General features: G+C 34.9%; 2 protein-coding genes across 2 annotated transcripts; both read right to left on the bottom strand.

Moving 5' to 3' along the window:
• Positions 1–1,784: 1,784 nt before the first annotated feature.
• REV1 (DNA-directed DNA polymerase) lies at positions 1,785–14,796 on the bottom strand. The gene is made up of 24 exons (XM_088885598.1): positions 14,443–14,796; positions 13,959–14,103; positions 13,606–13,721; positions 13,447–13,523; positions 12,222–12,736; positions 11,226–11,369; positions 10,882–11,014; positions 10,720–10,808; positions 10,561–10,611; positions 10,285–10,488; positions 9,972–10,091; positions 7,312–7,404; positions 6,538–6,597; positions 6,370–6,456; positions 6,140–6,223; positions 5,970–6,042; positions 5,036–5,104; positions 4,828–4,941; positions 3,995–4,282; positions 3,845–3,924; positions 3,156–3,676; positions 2,852–2,912; positions 2,450–2,621; positions 1,785–1,840 (listed from the first exon to the last, which is right to left on the bottom strand). The coding sequence occupies exons 1-23, from the start codon at positions 14,649–14,651 to the stop codon at positions 2,565–2,567; spliced, it is 3,390 nt and encodes a 1,129-aa protein (XP_088741724.1). The 5' UTR covers positions 14,652–14,796; the 3' UTR covers positions 1,785–1,840; positions 2,450–2,564.
• A 1,040-nt stretch (positions 14,797–15,836) lies between these two features.
• LOC105172690 (basic helix-loop-helix (bHLH) DNA-binding superfamily protein) lies at positions 15,837–18,953 on the bottom strand. The gene is made up of 5 exons (XM_011094227.3): positions 18,144–18,953; positions 17,931–18,050; positions 17,740–17,808; positions 16,625–16,750; positions 15,837–16,313 (listed from the first exon to the last, which is right to left on the bottom strand). Exons 1-5 carry the CDS (start codon positions 18,480–18,482, stop codon positions 16,155–16,157), a joined length of 813 nt encoding a protein of 270 aa, XP_011092529.1. The 5' UTR covers positions 18,483–18,953; the 3' UTR covers positions 15,837–16,154.
• Between the last annotated feature and the right edge of the window lie 2,329 nt (positions 18,954–21,282).

Consider the following 21,282-nt stretch of genomic DNA (forward strand, 5'->3'; position numbering starts at 1 on the left):
TATCTCTCGCACTAGCATAATTTTGCAAGTCAACTGTGTCCATGAGTCAAATTACTGGAGGGAAAGGCTATATAAGAGACACGGCCCACTTTAAGAGATACCAGCATTAAGTAGTAAATGATATTTTGATCAACTTGTCATACAGTGTTATCATACGAGGACTTCAACTGCTTTTAATTAGAAAAACGTTTTTGTCGTCAGATGTTCTAAATATATCATGTAAGATTGTCTTGGTCCCCTTTGGCAAAAACCAGGTGACAGGAGTGGTTTACTGACTCACATAGAACTCAAAACATAATAAACATCACCTATCGATTTTTACGGGGCCTAAATACAAAAATAAATATTCTACTTTTAGTGTCACGATCTCCATATGTGTAATTAGTCAAGTTGCAGTCTTTCGTGCCCACCCGACGACTTAGGGTCGTGCAAATCCTAATCACACAATAACGCTAACAACCATTCTTCATAACTTTCAATTGGTTGGAAAGTACCAACATCCACATATATATATATATATATATATTATATAAATTTTTAATTTTATTCCCCATTTAATATTTCGTATAACTATTGATCAAGATATCCTAATAATCTTTTTCTGTTTGCAAGTGGGTATGTAATATATATAAAATTAAAAGAGTGTAATTGTAATAGTATATTCTTATCAAATTATAGTAATTGGATAAAAAGTAGTTGTTGGTAAATGAAAAAACTACTCATATTGTGAATAATTTATACAAAATGCTGAATTTGAGTAAAATTAAATTTATGTTGGTATTTTCTGTTTAAACCCTAACAAAAACAAGTACTATTATAAATGGGGAATTCTTGAAAAGGGTGCAAGTATAATTTCCAAAATTTTTTTGGAAAAAGTATAATTTTACATTTTATGTGGAGGCTTCCCTAAAAGAAAATCCATGTCAACAGATTGGCATGAAGCTCATATAATAAAAAGGGGGAACAAAAAGTAAATTGAAGAACATAATATATATTAACGTCTTAAAAATTGGGGAGGTAAGGTTTTCTAAAGGTTGGTCCTTTTGATTTTTTTAATGAAAACCCTTCATGGACAAATAAACATACAGCATATATCATCACTACTAAATAAAAGAACCAATGGTTTGTATTCCGTACCTGCCCAGTTACTCTGAACTCTTCCCATGGGATTTTTCACCGTCTCAAAGTTCAAAAATCTATGTGGAAGGACAAAAAGCAGGCAACCTAAATCACATCTCCGTACTGAAAATCTCAGTACAAATAAAACATGTTTACTACCCTAGAAAGAAGCAATCAATTTAAACAAGCAAGCTGCTTGGATTTATATCTGAAACATGTGAGAACATTATATCACTGCAATAAGCTTAAAATAACAGTTGTCAAATCAAAAGGAAAAAAAAAGGAATAGCAGCCATGAACTGCAGACCGTGGTTGCAAAATACTTTACATGGCAACTGTAGCACACTTGGCTTGCTTAGCCACCGAAGTTATGCTGGACTAGGAAATTTCAATCTTGCAGATCCTAGCCACAATTCAGACACCTTAATGGTCTCATATTCTAAATATATGAATGCAGACACCTTTATTGTCTCATATTGTAAGTACACGTTACAGCTGTGCCAGGAGAAAGAATGCTACTTTGACAAGATGAGGGCAAGTCATTAAAAACTGTCTGAAAGATGATGCAAATCTGATAAAAGTCTAGTTGGATGAAATCAAAATTGAGAAAGAAGTGGAAACCATCAAAGACCCCTACAAAAAATCAATTAAAAAAGCAACTGCTCTGTACCTATAAGAAAAGCAGAGTGCTGCTTGGGTAGTCAAAGATACAAAAGAGTACCTGCACATAGAAACTGTCAGAACTACACAAAGGCGAACAAAGAAACTGAACCCAGCAAAAGATATTACTGAAGATACGTATTGAAATTTACTTTCTCATTTCCGTAAGTTAGGCTTATTCAGAAAGTACAGACTTATCCAAAATGTTATGTCTTAAACAACCCAAGTTCAGGTATTGCCCATGAAACCATAAATTCTGCCCCCCAAAAAAGTGTTATTATTATTGTTGTTTTTGTTACTATTATCAGCACAACTACTACTTTGCTCGTTTCAGTTGTAAGTTTTATCTCCCATAGCTCGTTCTTTATTTTGTTTCTCATAATCTCCAGAACCAAAATGACAACCTTAGTGTCAATACAATACAACTTCTCCCATCCCATTAAAAGGCAAGTACTAACTGTTGATAATGAGCGACTTTCAGGAGCTTTTTTGTCTGCAAAAGAACCAGAAAAATCCAGTGCCCAACTTCGTGGTTTACTTCTGATAAAAAAGATATGATTATTTTTGGTTGTTAGTTCCTCATCAACGACGTAAATACCCCTAGAAAGTATCATAAGACATCAAAAGCAGGACCAAAGCAATGATGTTGCTCACCAAGGTGATGACTTACCTATGATATGGGGCTAAATTCCTGGAGATAGAGGCAGGTAATAACCAACAAGGTAACTCTCAAACACCAGCACTGTAATTATGCTGTTCATCCCTGGCCGGTAAAGATCAACAAACTAATTCTTCATAAATGGGATACTAAGAGTTCCTCCATATTTTTCACCTACCAACGCCTGTAAGGAAGTGCAAAAGAACACAAGCCAAATTTACGACAGTGTATAAACCAGAAGAACTCTCCCTCTCAATCCCAGAAAAATAAAATGATAATTAATCCTGAAAATCTGGAAAAGCACCATTGCTATCAAATTTGCTTCTTTTCTTTCCTTTTTTCTTTTGGGGCGGGGTTGGGGTTGGGGTGGGTGGGGGAATAATGAAGGAGAGGAATGCAAGGAGCTAATTTAACCTGCAAGTAAGGAAGTATGTCATTGTAGACTTGAAAGAACAATTCAGACCTCACAGTTAACCTGGTACAACAAGAAATAATTAGTCATCAACATAAACTGAACAAAGGGATACAAAAAATGAGGTCTAAACAACAAGAATCAACATGGGTGAGGAATCATATATTCGACAGTACATAAACTAAAGATTTTGGTATGGATCAACCAGAGCACTCATACATAATATACCAACAAGGAGCAATAAAACAGAACATATCACCACCGCTGCATCATTGTAATAATAAGCAATTTGTTCATCTCACTTACCTTCTCAAATGGCATATACAAAAATAGATCTCCTCAATATCTGTTGAAATTTTCAGATCTACGTATTGCTTCAAAAGCTCAGATAGCCAACTAACAGCATCATCAAATTCGTGGGTCGCCACCTCTGTTGGTAGAGTTAACCTAGAGATCATATGCTGCAGTAGAGAAGACAAACCATCCCCACAGACAAGGCGATACATCTCCGCAAAATTGTTCAATATGCTGCAAGGGCTGATTCTGAACTTCTCAACCCACTTTGGAGGACTTCCAATCCAAAGGTCACTCAAATCAGAAGCTCCAAATTCATTCTGTTCATCAACCACATTACTGAAAGCACCTTGAACAAATTCTTGTTCTCTGTGCAGTGGAAGGAGCTCAATTATGTCTTTTCTCAACTCATCCGGAAGTTGTTGCAACACTGAGCAATCTACTTGACTCAGAGATGAGGGCATTACATTTCCAGAGGAAAATGAAGCAGACACAGCAACAGCAGCAGGTGCTTCCTCGCGACATTGCATTTCCTTAAAAAACATGAAAAACCACATTTAATAAGCAGATAAAAAGAAAGGACTATGCTTGCACCCAAATAATCCACCTGAAGTGAAATAAATGGAAAAATATAGTATACAAGATACTCCTTTTAAAACAATTGTCCCAAATCACAGTAAGACCGTAGAGTGCACCAATACCTCAGTGGCAGCAGCAACTGTATCAGGTTCTACACTATGGGCCAGAAGAAGTTCTGTTCCCTCAACTGCTGCAGTTAAATCTACATGAAGCATTTACATAGTGAAATAATAACATTGACAAGAACAAGAAGCAATTACAAAAAAGATCACCTTCACCACTTCTGGGCGGTACAGCGTAGGTGGTATCGACGGTCTTGCTTTTATGTTTGGAAATGAAACCTAATAACCTCCCGCCATACATGTCATTAATTTCTGAAACCACTTCTGGAGGAAGAGATTCAATAACAGCGACATCCAGATCTTGAAGAGGAGGGAGGTTTGCAGTCTGGGAAACACCAATTACAGATCTGGACAAACCAGCACCTACTTCAACAGAAGATCCTGTAATATCTGAGCACGGTTGACCGGAAGCTTCATCATCTCTCATCTCCCCGGTACCTAAAATAAAGTGAACAGCCAATACTTGGAATGTAAGCAATACATGGAGCAGATGTACTACCTATATGCAAAATCATGTAAAATCTACGAGCAAGCATCTAGTACACTTCTTAGTTGACTCGGAACAATGGTTCAACTTATCGGCTTCCATAGGCGCAATGCATTCAAACCATAGAACCAGGAATATGACATCTTCAGACCCCTTCTAATTATAAATGCAGCACTTATCAAAAGCAACAAAACCTCAATCATGTTCCTGAAATCTCTGGCAAACCACATGAGGCCGGTGCATATAGGATATTAGGGGGAAGAAACTATAATAAACTTTGCATGGAGTTGATAGCTGGAAAAGAGAAATTCCCCAACAAAAGAAGATACGGTGATCATTTTTCACAGCAATCTTGCTATGTGAAGTTCCATATTACACCATATAAAGATCAAACTAAAAGAAGAAAGCAAAGGAAAAATAGATCCACAAGCTTAATAATATGCTCATTGGAAGTACTATTCGCAAATTCAAAATTCTGCTCTGGGGCTATTAAAACCTGAAAGTGTTTTCTCGCCAGCTGCATCACCATGGTTGGGGGGATCATTAACTTGGTTTTGGTCTCTGGTCTTTGTCGAAGCGAGCCAAGGAAGGATGGTGTTTCTTTTGTGAACTTCAAGGCCGAATTAAGGAATTAATTAGTAAATGCAACAAGAAGCAACCAAAATGTTTGAAAAACAGTAGATATCTAGTTTATAACTCGAGACCTGGTTTGCTATCTTCAGCACCTTCAAGTTTCGAGACCTGCAAGCCCATACCTCGAATATCTTTCACATCTGATCATAAGAATTCACCAATTTCAGTACACTCCAACATAAAAGAGATGAGATATGATATCATCTAGTGGTTTATTCCAACCCACTAGCTCATAAGCTGATCACACCCTTGCTACCTCATAGCATCTGTACAGACATTTCATCCACCCCTAAAAGTGCTGACATCCAACTTCAAATGGCAATCTCAAAGCATTATAATCTCACCTTATGCAAGAGAAGAACATCAAGGAGATCGAGAAAAGAAATGCAAACACACGCCCAATCAAGATGATGATAACAACCAAAGAACAGCAACAGTAAAATTAGGAAAAGGGGAATAACAACAGCAGCAAAATTCATGGTAGTGAAAAGAGAACTGAAATAACAGAACCATCGATAATGTCCAAATACACATAACCGGAAAACATATAATATAATATGCATAAGAGCACATCAACAAAGCACAAGCACAGTATGCACCTTCACACCTGACATGCTGATTCCCACTAAAAACTACATCCGAAGTACCATGTTAACAGAGCATCAACTACCCCCCCCCCCCCCAAAAAAAAAAAAAAAAGAATGTTGACAGAGCATCCAGGCAGAGTGAGCATCATAAAAATTAAATGGGGTGAAATGAGACATTTCAATAAAACAATCTTATCAAAGGAGACAAGATGTCAAATAAAAATGGAGTTCAGTGAGCAGACTCCAGCTTATTATTTCATCAAAATGGATCCAACCTCAGACCAAATATCAGAAGATAAAATTTAATTTCAGGTATATACAGGAATCCCATAATGTTCAAGTTAATACCAATCAAAATAAGACATAAAAGAAAACATTTGATGGAAAAATAGAGTTGTAAATAGATTTGATTGACTACCTATGCGGAAATACCCAAAAAGCTGATTGGCCAACCTTTGAAGCACATCTACATGATCTGTGGCCATCGGGATCTGTTATTTAGGAAAGCTCTTATCTGTAAGACCGAGTGCACGGATTTCTCGCATGAGTCCACTATACAAGCAAAGGTGGACGGGAGTTCTATATTACCGTTATTGTATGGCTAAGATTCTCGCAGTCTCCACAGCCCATATACTTCACTGGCTCTCCAGCGTCACTTCTCTTCTTCTTTATCTAGAATAAAGATTGAGCAATTGTTTAAGCGTCTAAGATAAAAATGGATGGCCTGAATAATCCAAAAATTGTATAAGGTTCGAAATGGCAGCAGCATTATGCCCACTGCTGCATGCAAACAGATACTTAAGGTACTGAGAAAACACCTTCAGAGTAAATGACCGCCCTTGCATTCCACACCCCTGCAACCGAAGTGCAACCTCCTTGCATATATTTATCAGAAAATGCTGAGTCTGAAACCAGAAAAAACAGACGACAAAAAATCAATTTTCAGATGTAAGAAATGAATATTAATTCTAAAATGGATCACTAACATCATTTAGATTCCTGAACCTCACTCCCCAATTTACTTCAGCACCAATGGACTTGCTTTCCTGCAAAAGAAGCAGACAACATATGCACAAGGTACAATAACAAAGATGACAAAACGAAATATGATAAAGCAGGGAAATTTAGATCTGATGAAATACTTGCAGATAACATCTGAATACACGTGTTGCCAATTCTTTAACAAATAGGAAGTACGAAGTGGCACCAAAATGATTTAAGTAGACCGAGTGAATAAGACCTCACAATTCACTGAAACCTTATGAAGAGACACTTCTTGAGCAACATTTATCTACTCAATGGTTCTGTCAGATTGTGTAATGAACTGAAGTATGAAGCAGACTAATACAACTGCTAAACCATGAGGAAGGATACATGTAAAATAAAGACCTTAAAAGTCCATCCGCAGTCTGCATCAACCAGTTTGACGATGCAACAGAGAGGAATACAACTTCCTCATTACGAATGTAATCCTACACTATCACACTCATTTAGACAGGCCTAGCTAACGCTGCATGACAATTTCTGATTGAACATATTAGCCATCATATCTCATACACAGTATACCACCACCAGCAAAGGCTCCATATTCCTGATATCGACTGCAACAGGCATGCAACACGACATAGAGTTGTAGAAACATTACCTCAGCAAAAACCAAAGATCAAATATCAAGGCTACTCCATAAGACAATGAAGCTTCAACCTTTTCTTATAAACTGACTGAGAGCAAGCCAAAGCATAGTACTATTGCCCACTCACCTGAATCACTCCAACCAGTCGGTTGTCTATCCCTCTACTATAGTTCCATAGCATCTCTCCAGTTTTCATTCCAAAATCATTCTGAAGAGACTCCTGCCAATGTCAGGAAGTGGAAAATCAGGAAGACAGAAAACTTATATTTGTTCTTTGGAGTAATGATTTCTTTTCTTCACTGCATATTTGAAACATAAACTAAAAAGAAATCAATGATGGGACACATGCAGATCAATTTAGATTTTAAACGTAGCCAATAAACATGAGAAGTGGAGGTAATGGGATGTAAGAACAATGGAAGTCTGAAATAAACAACACATTTCACTATTGCATGAGCAAATGCTGCATGAGTCACTTACAATCTCAAAGGAAAATTTATACAACAAATTTTGAAGGAACTAATAAAAACATAGTCATGTTTATCTATATTCTGCTAGCCTGCTCGGGGAGTGAATAACTACTATAGCTTAGTTCCATAGCATCTTCCAATTTCACCTGCTTGGGGAGTGTAACTACTATAGTTGCATAGCATCTTCCAATTTCCATTTCAAAATCCTTCCGAAGAAACCCTGGCCAACGTAAGGAAGTGGCAAATTTATTTATTTTTTGGTAGGTAATGATTTCTTTTCTTCATCATATATTTGAAACAGAAACTAAAAAACAGTCAATGATGGGACACATACAGATCAATTCAGATCTTAAAAGTAGCAAATAGAATGTAAGAACAATGGAACAAAGAACACATTCTATTGCATGACCAAATACTTCCTGAGTCACTTACAATCTCACAGGAATATTCATACAAGCAAATTTTGAAGGAAACTTATAAACATAATCATGTTCAAATTATATCCCATTAGCCTGTTTGGGAGCAAATGATTCCATGCTGAGAAAAACGATAAGACATTTCTCCATCTGGGACAATACACAGTGCAAAGCCAAGACATTGTATGTGTCCACCCCAGGGAAAACAAAAAATGCGACTAACTATGATGACCTGAATTCAAGTATATTTGTCTTCAACAATCATGATACTTTGAAAAGAAAACCTGCTTGCAAAGCCTTCACAATTTAGAAGCATAAACTCACTAAGTCAGCTAAAACTTGTTCTACGCTCTGGACTACTATTTAGTAATCCGTTATCTTCTTAAATGCATATGACATATTTCTTAAGAATGTAAAGTATCTTTAATAATTAAATATGTACAGATCTAAAATATGTAATATGTTCCATGCACACATGTATAAATACAGGCAGCACTGGAATCTGTACTACATATAGTTGGGCATGTTTTTATCTTTTTTGTTTCACCTACTAATTTCCACATTTGTTCCCACTATTCCACGTAATAAAACTACCTTTTTAAATAATTATTTATTTTAGCTAATTTTATTTTTTTCTCTCTCTTTTCCATCATATTTTCTCTTTCAAAATTATTTATTCCTATGTCAATGCCTTTCATATTATTATTTTCTCAATTCTCATAGATCTTGTTTTCTCTATCTATTTCAAATACTATATCCATTCTTCTTCATTTATGGAAAGTTAATACGTACAGCAAAAAGTAGTGAACACATTCATTTCAAATATTTTTGGACACACATTGAGTGTGCCACGTACAGCTAGTTCTAGAACTATGACAATCAACAAGATTATGGTCAATTTCCACTAGAAAGTAGTGAACTAAGGGGGGGTTTGAATCAGAGTACATGTAGGAAATTTTATATTTGTCACTCCCAGTCTTCAGCATTATAGTAATAACTTTGCTATCTGAAATGTATATGATATATAGCTTTGGAATATAAATTATACTCAATATTTCAATATTAAACAAGTAAATGAGATTATATTTTATTTCGAGTAGGTACGATCACAATTCAATTGTTTCTGAGCATCTGGGTTAGCTGTCAACAACTAAAAATAGTAGTACTTAGTGAACTGAGGGTGCCTTTGAGTCAGAGTATAAACTAGAACAAAAACTAAACAGATATACAAATCATCAGCGACATGTTGGGTTACAACATATAAATACTAATCAAAGCAATATTTACCAAACCAATAACCACAGTGCAAATCCGTGGTACAACTCTTACATGTATGTATGCGCAGGTGTATAACTATATATCCAGCCTTCTAGGGTTTCCTGCAAGCAATATCCAACTTGCTATAACTTTTTGAGATTTGACCAGGAAATTGACAAGAATTCTGCATTATTGAGGGTGAAATAGAATGCAACGGTATTCTTATGGGCAATGTACTAAGCCACAGATATTGGACAGGAGGAATATGAAAAATCCATTGTCTAAAATTTCCACCAAAGTTATCCTTGCCAGAAGTTTGTATCTTAGATCAAGCAAAACCCTGCCATCCACATGAGCAAGTGAGAGGGACAGCAAGCCGCAAATATTTTTTTCATGTAAATCGAGTGCCAGTTAACTTCCTAAAAGGAACCTTATATTGATTTGGAGTCATCATATCCATATCAATGAACGTGCAGAAGTAACCTAAGATCTGTCGCTCAGAAGGACAAGGCAGTAAATATTTTAATAGAGTCAAAGAATAACTAGGTATAAATTTACTCTGAAAAAATAATAATTCTGTGAGAAAGAGATGTAACAAACAATACGACAGCATCAAACCAAGACAAAGTATGATAAAAGATCACCTTGCTGATCAAACGCAACTGGCCACAAGTTTTAATTTGCCTTTTCTTCAATTTTGCTTCCAGAACATGCCCAATACCTGGAAGTGCCTTAACGGGAAGTGCACACAAATAATCATCAATCTGAAATATCAACAACATTGGGTCGTCAGCAAGTTATCCAAAATCGAAGTGAACATTAAATTACAAATTCCTGGAAGTTTCATAAATTGATTGCAACTTTAGAACCTTTTCTGAGCAAATACTATTTCAAATATTGCACAGAGAACTTCATCATTTAGTAACATATTCCGAAACAATAAAATGAAATATATACCTTTTCAGGAGGTATGTAACACTGGCCATCTGGTTTTGCAGTTTTGGTAGCAAGGCGGGCCATAAGCATATTTACTGCAATTCCTGCACTTGCAGTGCATCCTGTAGTGTCTAAAATCTCCTTTCTGATTATTGAGGCTAAAAGCTGAGGGTCCCCCACTTCTGATTCTGAGACATCCAAAAATGCTTCATCACAGCTGACAGCCTGCAAGGAGAATTATCATTTTAAAAACCACGAGAGTTAGCAAACCACAGCTCTTCATTTCCAAGGCCAGACCTGCACTTTGTTGCAATGCTTGTGCAAAATGTCATAAAATTGATCTGCCACCTGCAAATGGAGAAATCATAGTGCACCAAGTGCCCACATGAACAATGATACGACATAACGGAATTATTAACAATTAAAAACTCAAATTAGCAAAAACTGAAGAGATACCTTCTCATAAGCCTCAAAATCATATGGGACTATTACAAGCTGAGGGCACAGAATCTTGGCATCTTTGACGAACATTCCTGCCTTCACTCCTGGGAGCAGACAAGGTATCAACTAAAGCGCGTATGGAAATAACTAAAATTTAATTAAGGAGATGAGGCCAACCATGATCTCGAGCAGGATAATTGGCAGATGAAATTTCGGCAGTACCACGGGGATTATCTGAGTGACAAACGGCAACAGGTTTGTCCAGTAACTCAGTACGGTTCCTGATGACCACGGAAACAAAGAAGGAATCCTGGAAACATTTGAAAATTTAACATTTTCTTGGCAATCAATTGATAAGAATTAAGAATATTAATAACTAGGTCAACCAACTGAGATAAAATTACTATTTAACTTAATATAAAATAATGAAGCGGATCAGAGGAGAAATAGAACAACTAGATTCATCGAGGCAAGAACATGGAGTTACCAACAAACCACAATAGTTGCAAGCACAGACTTACCATGTCTATGTGTATTATGGCAGTCTTCTCATTCACTGCAGCACTACTGACACTAGAACTTTTGTAACCAAACCCATTAGACGAGCTGGGAAAGCGCTTACGGTAACGGTTTCTCCAAGTACCAATAAAATGCAGCCTAGAACTCTGAAATGGATCAAAGATAGTTAGGACGCTATGGATGCCCCATCCAGAGGCCAATATCATTTGGCTACTGTGAATGTTGCATAAAAAGACTAGATCATTACAAGACAGCAAGAACTGTTATCTGAATTAGAAAATTATGTCTCAACAGATAAAACAAAATTAAAGTTCATTCTGAACCAGTGTCAGCAAACAAGATCATGACTTTCAAATTTAAAATAGACATCCAATGGCAACATGTGATACTGCCTCCCTACTACTTTGGAGATGAGATATGCATGCTTGTCCGAACTCACCTATTAAGTAGATAGGAAGAGGCAAAACGATATACTAAATTGAAACATATATTATATAGAAAGGGCATTAGTCCATTAACAAATTGAACGATGAGTCTCATTGTAACATATAACCATGAGAATCAGGTTAGTACCTAGTCCACCCCTCTGGGAACCACAAGTTAGCAGGCAGAACATACCATTCAACACTTTCGAATCAATCAAACAATGGTAGCTATTCTTCAAAAACAATGAAAAGAAAGCGCACTCAACATAAATTATGGAGGGGGTGGGGGGGAATAAACATATCTGGAGAAGCAAACAAGGACTTAAAATCTAAAAGAGAAGAAAATGCTATCCCATTAAGCTCCTATATCATACATGGAAAGAAAAGCTCAACTATTGTTCATTTTCGGGCAATAGTCAAGTGGGCAAGAAATAGTGAAACCTGCTTCTTGTTGTCTTCAGATTATATGAGCATCTTCAAAAGCTTACATATATAAGATCTTCAATTTTGTATGAACCAAAGAACAAAAAACAACAGCTCACAAACTATTACCAAGAATTTCAGAGTATTTACCTTAAAATAATTTTCTACAAAATTGGGATCCGCAAGAGTTGAGTGGTGCTTTTTGGGAGGACAACTGATTCTTGAGCTCGAAGCTTCACTGGGATTATGATTATCCAGAGTATTATTGCCAAGTGAAACTGAAGACTGACATGTATCATAACTTTGCTTAAGATCTGGATCCTTCCCATCCGAAGATAAAGAATCTCTCAATTCAATCCCTTTTGATTCACATGAACTTTCCACACAGCATGCTGCCTCTTCAAACATCACTTTATCAATGTTCCGCTGCAAAGGATCATTAAATTCTACACTGCATCTATCTGCTTGGTCTAAAGATGCATAATCCTCAGATAAACTTGAATCCACCTTGACCATTGATTGATCATTATTTTCAGAATGTACTTGACCACCAACAATTGGATTTGCAATTTCAGATGCTACACCAATTTTTGGAGTAAAGAACGTGGATAGTTTTGGTTGGTTGTCATTTTCAGTTGCAAGTTGATCAAGCTGATACGGAATCCCTGGCAAAACAGAAGGATCAAAGTCCCACAATGGGTTACATAATATTTATTGCGAAACACAAACTTCTCCCTAAAGTTACAATGCATTCAATTGACGTAACTCATAAGAAAAGGTGAACTAAATAGAACCTTACGACATAAGAGTCATAAAGAACATTATCCATATCATGGATCTCTTGGATCGAGAATGACCACTTTGAATGAAACTGTTAGTGTACTAGGCAAATTGTCCAATAGGTGCATTTGCGACCATGGCATCATAATCAAAAGAAACAAAGAAAAAGAAAATTAAATGAATTCCTACTATGCTCTATAATGTTACATTTCATTTTTTTATACACTACAATGAAAGGACAAAATGGAAGGACAAGTATACAATTAATAAAAAGAACCATATTCATAGGAGACACTACAATCCACTTAAGACAGTGATAAGTGTACAAATGCTAAAACATCGATACTTCTAAAATGAAATATTTATTTTAAAATTGTAGCTCAAAAAGTGTCATGTCAGATTAAGAAATTTAATCTTCTGACAACTTACTTGGTGCTGGTAACACTTTTAGAAGTCATCCAATGTTTTCATCAAGAAAATAGGCACCAGTACTGCATTGATCTAAAACTTCCTTTTACATAGTGACTACAGAGATGAATAAGAAATGCACTATTAAACAAACCAAAAGAACCAAAATGCCTCCTAAAGCGCTTACAACTAAGAAGTTTATTGGCAGCAACAGAATCCAGCACCCATGCGGGTTTAACCACTGGAAGCCCACCACTGAATGCCCTATATCAAGGACAAATAATGTTCAGTATGCAAAATGAAAACTATTTTGACAAGATAACTCTTCAAAATGGTAGAAACGAACCTCAAATTCTTGATTTTACTATCAGGGAGATTACTGCATATTATATGTGTCACATGATGCCTTGAAAAATAATTTTCAAATCGTCCCCCATGCTTCAACATGTATCCTCGAAGCTCCTGGAAAAGATTGCATCCAAAAACACAGAAACATAACAATGTCTCTTAAAAGGAAAGCAGCTATAGAAGCAGAAAAAATTGAAAAAAGTATATATCATATACTTAAGATATCATACATTGACTGATTGTTTCATTCCAGACAAGAAAATTATAACACGCTGGAAATTAGGTAGAAAGGTCAACTCATCTTCGAAGTGAGAATTAAAGGCCATTAGAGCATCAGAATTCAGAATAAACCTGACTTGAAGGAACGGTATATCCATCAACAAAAATGGAAACCCCGCAAAATATAGAATTCCCAGAACTGGACCCACTGTGCGAAGAGCTTGAAGCAGCCGCATCAAACTGTTCGTGTAGTTTCTGATTCTTCACAACCATGTAACTAAAGCAAGTAGGCAGAACCATCAAAAATAGAGGAAAAAGTTAATTTTGATAATAACGAACCACCAACAGGAGCGAAAACTGGTTGAACCTTTGACAACAACAAATACCTAAATGCATCAAATTCAAGAGAAAAGCAACCAATAGATAAATAAATAAATATATATTCCAAGATAATATTTCAGAATCCTCTGATTCTTGAATTTCATCCTCTCACTGATACTTTCACTCACCTCATATCACATACATCACAACAGAAGTGCAACGCCAGAGAATTATACATATATTCAAGAAAGCAAACGTATATCTACTACAGATGTAACAAGAGAAAATCAGACACCTGCCAAAATCAGAGAATGGCGAGTTGCGGAAGGCGGAGCGAGAGGAAGAACGTGAATTTGAGCCCCAAGCCATGCCTTGGGGTTTCTGAGCTGTCTTCTTCTTCTTATTCGAGTTTCTACCATCACTGCTGTAATTGCTAGAAGAAGAAGGGTTTGAGGATATCGACTTGGAACTCCTTTTCGATTTCGAATCCGAATTGAAACTCATCTCTCTAGAGAAAATACTTGATTCCTTGAAGAAATCAGAATGAGAATTCAGTAGAATTATGATCGGTAGATTAAATTGTGCGAGAAACGTGCACAGGAATAATTTGAACGAAGCGCCAAAAGGACGCTCCTCCGGCTTGACCAGTCTGCGATATTTGATTCCGGTTCCCGTGCCTAAACTTCTCTCCGTTGGTAATTTTTCGACTAAAGTCGCTATTACTTTATTATATAACCGCCTTGGAGTAATGACGACTCTAGGTCAAATTGGCCTAGTAGAGCTTGCCAACTACTGTACAGTTTAGTGAGATAAAATTTACATCTCACTTTTCCAGGTAAAATTCATAAAACTCTACTGTGCTTTTAATGAAAATGCGAAAAATTCTGATATGGAAATGGTCTAAAATCTCATTTGTATTAAAACAAATTGCAAAAAGATACATTTTTTTCACTACATTTAAAAATAATTACACCGTCCTCTCTTAAAATGTGACGAAGTTATACGTATGCAATTATAAGTCAATTTCTTGCTATTTGAAAATTTATATTTAATATTTTTGTATTTGTTTTTTTAATAAAAAGTTTTATTATTATTAAAATTTATTGAATTTACTAATATTAATAAAAAATTAAGTAAAAGTATATTTTTACTCTTTATTGACTTATTACTAACTTATTATCAACTAAATAAATATTTTCTTATCAAATTACATATATACATATTCACAGTGCTAACGCATGTGAAGTTCACCCTTATAAGAGTATTTTTGCTAGAAAATATTTGTTGGATCGAGTAATAAGTTAATTAAAAATAAATATAAATATTCGTTCAGAGAAATATATTTGCTAGACAATTAATTAATAATTCAAAATAATAAAGGTATTATTTATTAATATTTGATTAATAAACTATTATCTATTAAAGATATAATTTACTTTACAAATATATATTAAACAAAAAATAAATTCTTTTGGTAATATAAAATCATCTATACAAATCAAATAAATTTATTACAATGAATTTAAAATTCTTAACATAAAATCACAAAAAACAATCCAAGTATGATTACATTGTGCTTGAATTATGCATTTAAAAATACGTATTTTAGTTTAATGACAAATCATATAAATATGTTTGAATAATTTTATATTAAAAAGAGTAAGTCTTTGCCGATCATTCTAAACCGGATTATATTGATAAATTTAAAATTCTTTTTTCATATCCAAATCATTTAAACTTTGCCAAAAAGTTCAGTGAAATTATACATATATTCCCATTCTTGTTGTACCCCAAACCACTTCCTCCTCTCCTTCCTTGCACACAAAATTTAAATGGGGCCAAAATACCAAAAACACTAAACAACTAACTCCTTTTTTCTCCTACTTACATCTAATATTTACCACTATTTTTTTTTTTCTTTTCTTTTCAACATTACAGCCCCTGCAACTTTCTTTCAGCACACTGCAAAATTGGAGTAAATTTTAAGAACTAGAAGAGATGGGCCGATCAGTTTAAGGAAACACTGTCGACCATGGCAGCCGACGACCACAAATCAGCACCGTTAGAGTCTGCCACATGTAGGGTGAGCTCCACGGGAACCAGGCACAATCCTCGGCTCCTCAGGTCGTCTCTTTTCTGCTCGCCCTCCTTGCTCTCTCCGTCGTCCTATCAAGTCCGCGAATGATGAGTCATGTGAAAAACTATTACAAATTCACATTACATATATCTCGTATTGCACTTGATAAATACACAACATATCACTTGACAAATATTTTCTAAATTAGAGATGACGAAAATTTTGTATAAATATAATTAACTGCAGCTATCACATGACTAAGATATGAGAAGACGCCGTCTAAGTCCCTTGCTAGGTTCGGATAATACTTACGAATATTGGAGAATTATATGCAAATCCACAATATGGGAGAATTATATGCAAATCCACAAACAAGGATACGTGGAAGAAAAGAACTTACCGGCCCCTGGAGGGCCTCAGAGGAAGACGTCGAACGTTGCAAGTAAGGAGAACACAAGACCTGCACCTGATCATGCAAAAATCTGATATACCCTAATGCTTCGTGAAGCACAGATGCCGTATCCGTCTGCACCATCCACGAACCCAAGTTAAATTTCATGGGGTCCAAATTTATTTACGGAACAATAGCTTTATCCCGAAAATTATCCATGTAAGACCCAGATTGAATTTTCTATTCTAAATCCTATTGTGTCATTTATTCCATTCAATATCCACACATTACATGTGTAAAGATTGCATCGTCTGTTTTATTTAAGGCATTAGTATGTATGTATTAAATTAAATAAAATATGCAACAGAATATAAAATAAAGGGTATTCAACCTAGCGAAACGCAAGACAACCACATCCCAGTATCTACGAATAATGATTTTGGAGCTTAAATTTTGTGATTTTATTGTATTCTAAAATTCAAAATTTAGAAGATTTTAAAATTCCGATTTTATAATTTTAATATTCATTTTGGAGCTTGTATGATATTAGAATTTTATTGTTAGGTCTTAATTAATTTATTAAAATTAAGCAAAAAATAACTTAGAAACTCTTTTTTTTTTTTTCAAATGAATTTATGAGCATTTAATATTTTATTTCAAAAAATTATTAAATATTCCATGATGCTTTATAAATTCTAAAATATATGGTAAAAATTATAAGCAGAACAAAATTTTCAGACATAGTTGTTAAGGGAAATTTGGCAATTCAATTTTTTACCCCAAAACTCATCATAACATATAATCAAAAACCCATTTTACAATTTTTTCAGTACATCAAATTATCGATTATGATACATAAGCAAAAAGCCCTTAACTGCTTAAGTGAAATGAAAAGTGGGAAAATTCTAACACAGTCGTGTTTGGTCGAATCTAAATAACTTAAATTATATAGTAAATGCAATATACTTGTAGTATAATGAATGTACAAGAAAATTGAACAATCAAATGACAAGCATATTACATTTGTTCTATAATTGATTTAATTCGACCACACATGATTTAGACGAGAACTTTCATTTCCACTTTCAGGGAAGGGTAAAAGAGTAAAATCCAAATTTTATTACCTTGCCAAAGGGGGAAACAAGCTGCTGCAACGCTGTGATTCTTTCCCCGAGCTTCTCTTTCTTCACAACCTAAATACAATTAATTATCAAAAATCCCTTTAAAATACAATTAATTACCAAAAATCACTTAGAATATTATTATTAACAAAAATCAAAACAAGGATCGTCGAAAATCAAACATGCAAATTCACCTTTGCATGGCCGCCCACGGTAAAACTATTTGACTTTGACTTTTTACTGTTCCTCTGGCTTCCCGCCGGAGCTCCCGCACAGCCATCCGGGTTCTGAATACCCGACCCGTTTCTCTTTCTCTGCACCATAAAGAAGAAAAAATAATATATTAGCAAATAAACACTTGAACAAGCGAAATTAAAAAAAAAAAAATGATTCTGATTATTACTGACAGTGGAGTTATGCAGAGAGTTCCTAATCTTGGTGGTGTTGGTTGAAGAAACTGAGGAAGGATCCGAGCATGAAGCGGGTCCGGATCTCTGACCCGTTTTCCTGGCATTTTCCCCCACCACCTTGGCATTACTTTGCTTAGCATAATCACCAAAACACAGCATTTTCGGAGTGTGGATGTTGCTATTATTACTATTACTATCGTCAGAGGGAAATGAGGAGGTGAAACCGAAACACCCATCCGGGTCATCAAGACCCGAAATGTCATCGCTGAAAAGAAGCTGCGAGTAGCACCCGGGAGCCATCGGGTCGTCCTCGAACCCGGCGCCATTACCCGCCATTGTTGGGTCCGGATAGTGAAAAGGGAAGAGGAAAAGAATTATGGGAGTAAACGACGGAACCTTCTTCTTATTCGGATTTTGGAGCGTTAAAAAAGGAAAAGACAAAGGCTATAAGCAGCTAATCTAAGGCTAAGCTATTCTATTTATGTGTTGTGTTTTTCAACTGCTGCTGCATGGCCTCTCTCTGTCTCTCTCTTCAAGCCCAGTTCTCTTTCTCTCTCTATATGTATATGTATATATATTTATGAAACTGTGGTTTCTCTCTCTCTATCTTCACACACCGACACAGTGTCTTTCTCTCTCTCTCTATATATATGTTTATGTATATAGATATGAAAGTGTGGATTTTCTCAATCAGTTACTGCATTTCAAGAAGAAGAAGAGACGACAGAGAGACAGAATTATAGAGAGAGAAAGAGAGAGAGAGAAGGCTTTGGTATTGTCGTCGTCTCTCGGTCAAAGTTTCAAAGCCACCCGAGAAAACCGTGCTTTATTTGTCCAAAGCAAGCAAAATGGCGGACCGTACCCGATAACCCGACTTGGAGACCCGGTTGGGGTGGAGGGCGTGGCAGAAGCTGTGGCCGGATCCAGTGAATGTGGCCCATTCGTCCTGCATGCATGCCATGACTCATCAACGCCCATATATGTGTTGCTGCTGCTTCATTCTTACATGACATTACATGCTCTCTTCTCCATCTCTTAGTTCAACCATATTCAATTTCATTAATTTGGTACAAAATCGTACAGAAAATAGTATAAATAATAATAGTTTTTAAATGTTTTATGTTGTTGTTATTAAATGTATTAAATTGAATAGATTCAAATAATTGTTTTAAATGAAATTCATTTAGGTCGAAAATCGCAATAACCTTAAAGATAGACCAATTCGAATAAGTGTTTGGCCTGAGATGCAAGTTAGTTTTGTTTGAAAATCTCCATCTATGACCTTCTGATACTTAAATTAGTCGAGTGTAAGATTGAGGGGAAAAAAATTAATATTTTCTTAATAAATAACGTACTTTAGCCTCCCAAAATAGCACATAAATATTTATAAGATAAAAAAATCAGTACTTGCAGGGGTTCTCATATCGTGATTTTAGTCTTTTAGGTGTTGGGTGACCTGTGATGTTGATTTCGGTGATCAAATCAGGTCAAATTGGTACAGCCTAAACGGGGTAAAAGTACGCAGAACTCAATCCTATTCGAGCATTTTAAATCTTATATTTTAGACTTGAAAATAAAGGTTGTGTCTTGTTTCATTTTTTGGTTTTCATATTTATTTTCATGTGAAAATAGAATAAAAATATGTTTGAATGGACTATTGAATACTTTTAACAATCTCATAATTATATTTATTTTTATCTCTTGATTATCCACTACTCCCACATTCCTTTTTCACCTTACTTCTCCATATTTATTATAATTTGTTCTTTTTATAATTTTTTTCCCGCATCATGTAACACCAAGGTTTTTTTTATATGCTCGCGCGGACCGCGTACGGTAATAACTATTTAATATAAAAAGAAAATGGCATCCGCACTCACAAACGGCGGTTAATGATATTGTCGCATCAATTTTTTTATAAAATTAAGAATGTCCTTCAACTAATAAGATATCTAACTTATATAATTTTTCAAATTTTACATTAACTGATAATTAATTTTCTTTACTTTTTTTTTTGGATATAATGTATTAATTTATATATTTCACTATTATTTATAAATATATAGAGAGAGAGGAATGACGTGGTATAATGAATAATAAGTATTAATTAGTGGTGGTGATGAGTAGTAATTAAATGGTAAAAAGCATTAGCAGACATCTTTGCAGCTCCATGCCCCTATGTCTATTTCTCCACCACCCCACAACCACACGCACTCCTCCTCGTCCTGCGTTCTTCTTCTCTCCAACTCCAACTTCCAATGCAATTACCATTTGACCACATTTCTAATTTTTTATTATATCTTAAGTATTTAAACAATTATTTATTTTACATAATATAATTTTAATTAATATATACCTCAAATGTATTTGTGGGTATAAGGAAAAAAATCCCTTTATAACAGTTTCATAAGGTAATTAGAGTGGACCACATTTTATTTTATTTTTTCTAATTCATCTTGATAGGATTGATGTTCGAAGTGCACGATGAGTCGGGCCGACCTAATATTAGCACGAACTATTTTGAAAAAATTCGATTCAAGATCAACCCATCATCGCTTTAGGCCTGTCCTAAATTTTTAAATGAGTCTTAATTGGATTTATTGGGTTCATTTTAAATCCAATTTCGACCCAATTGAGGTCTGGTCTAGGCCAACGTCAAACCCAAATGTGCATGTCTTTTATTTATTAAAGTTCAGATTTTTTTTTGAATAATTATTCAGATTTATGGTTGTAGCATAAAACAAATAATAAATTAAATCACAAAAATTTTGTAACTAGAAAAGTTAATAGTTAAGATTACATAATGAATTTAAATAATAATTTAACTAACAAGTTTATAATAATAAACTTAGATGACAATAAATTCAAAAAGAGTTAAAATAAACCTTGAAAAAATAGAAGAAGAAAGTATTGATAATTTAGAAGTAAAAAAATAAAATCAATAATTTATAGAGTTTCAAAAGTACATAAAAAGCTATTAAAATAGTCAGTTTAAAATAATAAAATAAAATAAAATTTATATTACCATGCATTATTAAAAAAAAAATTCAATCTAGGACCAGGTGGTTCTAGGTCACCGAATTAGGCTGGTTCCAGGTTTCAATACTTGAGACCAGCTCAATCCCAAGCAGGGTTG

The sequence above is a fragment of the Sesamum indicum genome, linkage group LG10 (assembly GCF_026168435.1).
Source record: "Sesamum indicum cultivar Baizhima isolate 11 linkage group LG10, ASM2616843v1, whole genome shotgun sequence".
Classification (NCBI taxonomy): Eukaryota; Viridiplantae; Streptophyta; class Magnoliopsida; order Lamiales; family Pedaliaceae; genus Sesamum; species Sesamum indicum.

Bases quoted from the DNA above. Each gene is read 5' to 3' on its own strand.
- REV1 (XM_088885598.1), bottom strand. From the start codon at position 14,651: ATGAGTTTCAATTCGGATTCGAAATCGAAAAGGAGTTCCAAGTCGATA. The intron at 10,809-10,881 runs GTTGGCCTCATC...GTCTGCTCCCAG, and splicing joins TTATCCTGCTCGAGATCATG to GAGTGAAGGCAGGAATGTTC. The intron at 5,105-5,969 runs GTAGTCAATCAA...TCTTATGATCAG, and splicing joins TTTTGGGTATTTCCGCATAG to ATGTGAAAGATATTCGAGGT.
- LOC105172690 (XM_011094227.3), bottom strand. From the start codon at position 18,482: ATGGCGGGTAATGGCGCCGGGTTCGAGGACGACCCGATGGCTCCCGGG. The intron at 17,809-17,930 runs GTGAATTTGCAT...AATTGTATTTAG, and splicing joins CCGTGGGCGGCCATGCAAAG to GTTGTGAAGAAAGAGAAGCT. The intron at 16,751-17,739 runs GTAATAAAATTT...TGGATGGTGCAG, and splicing joins TTGTTTCCCCCTTTGGCAAG to ACGGATACGGCATCTGTGCT.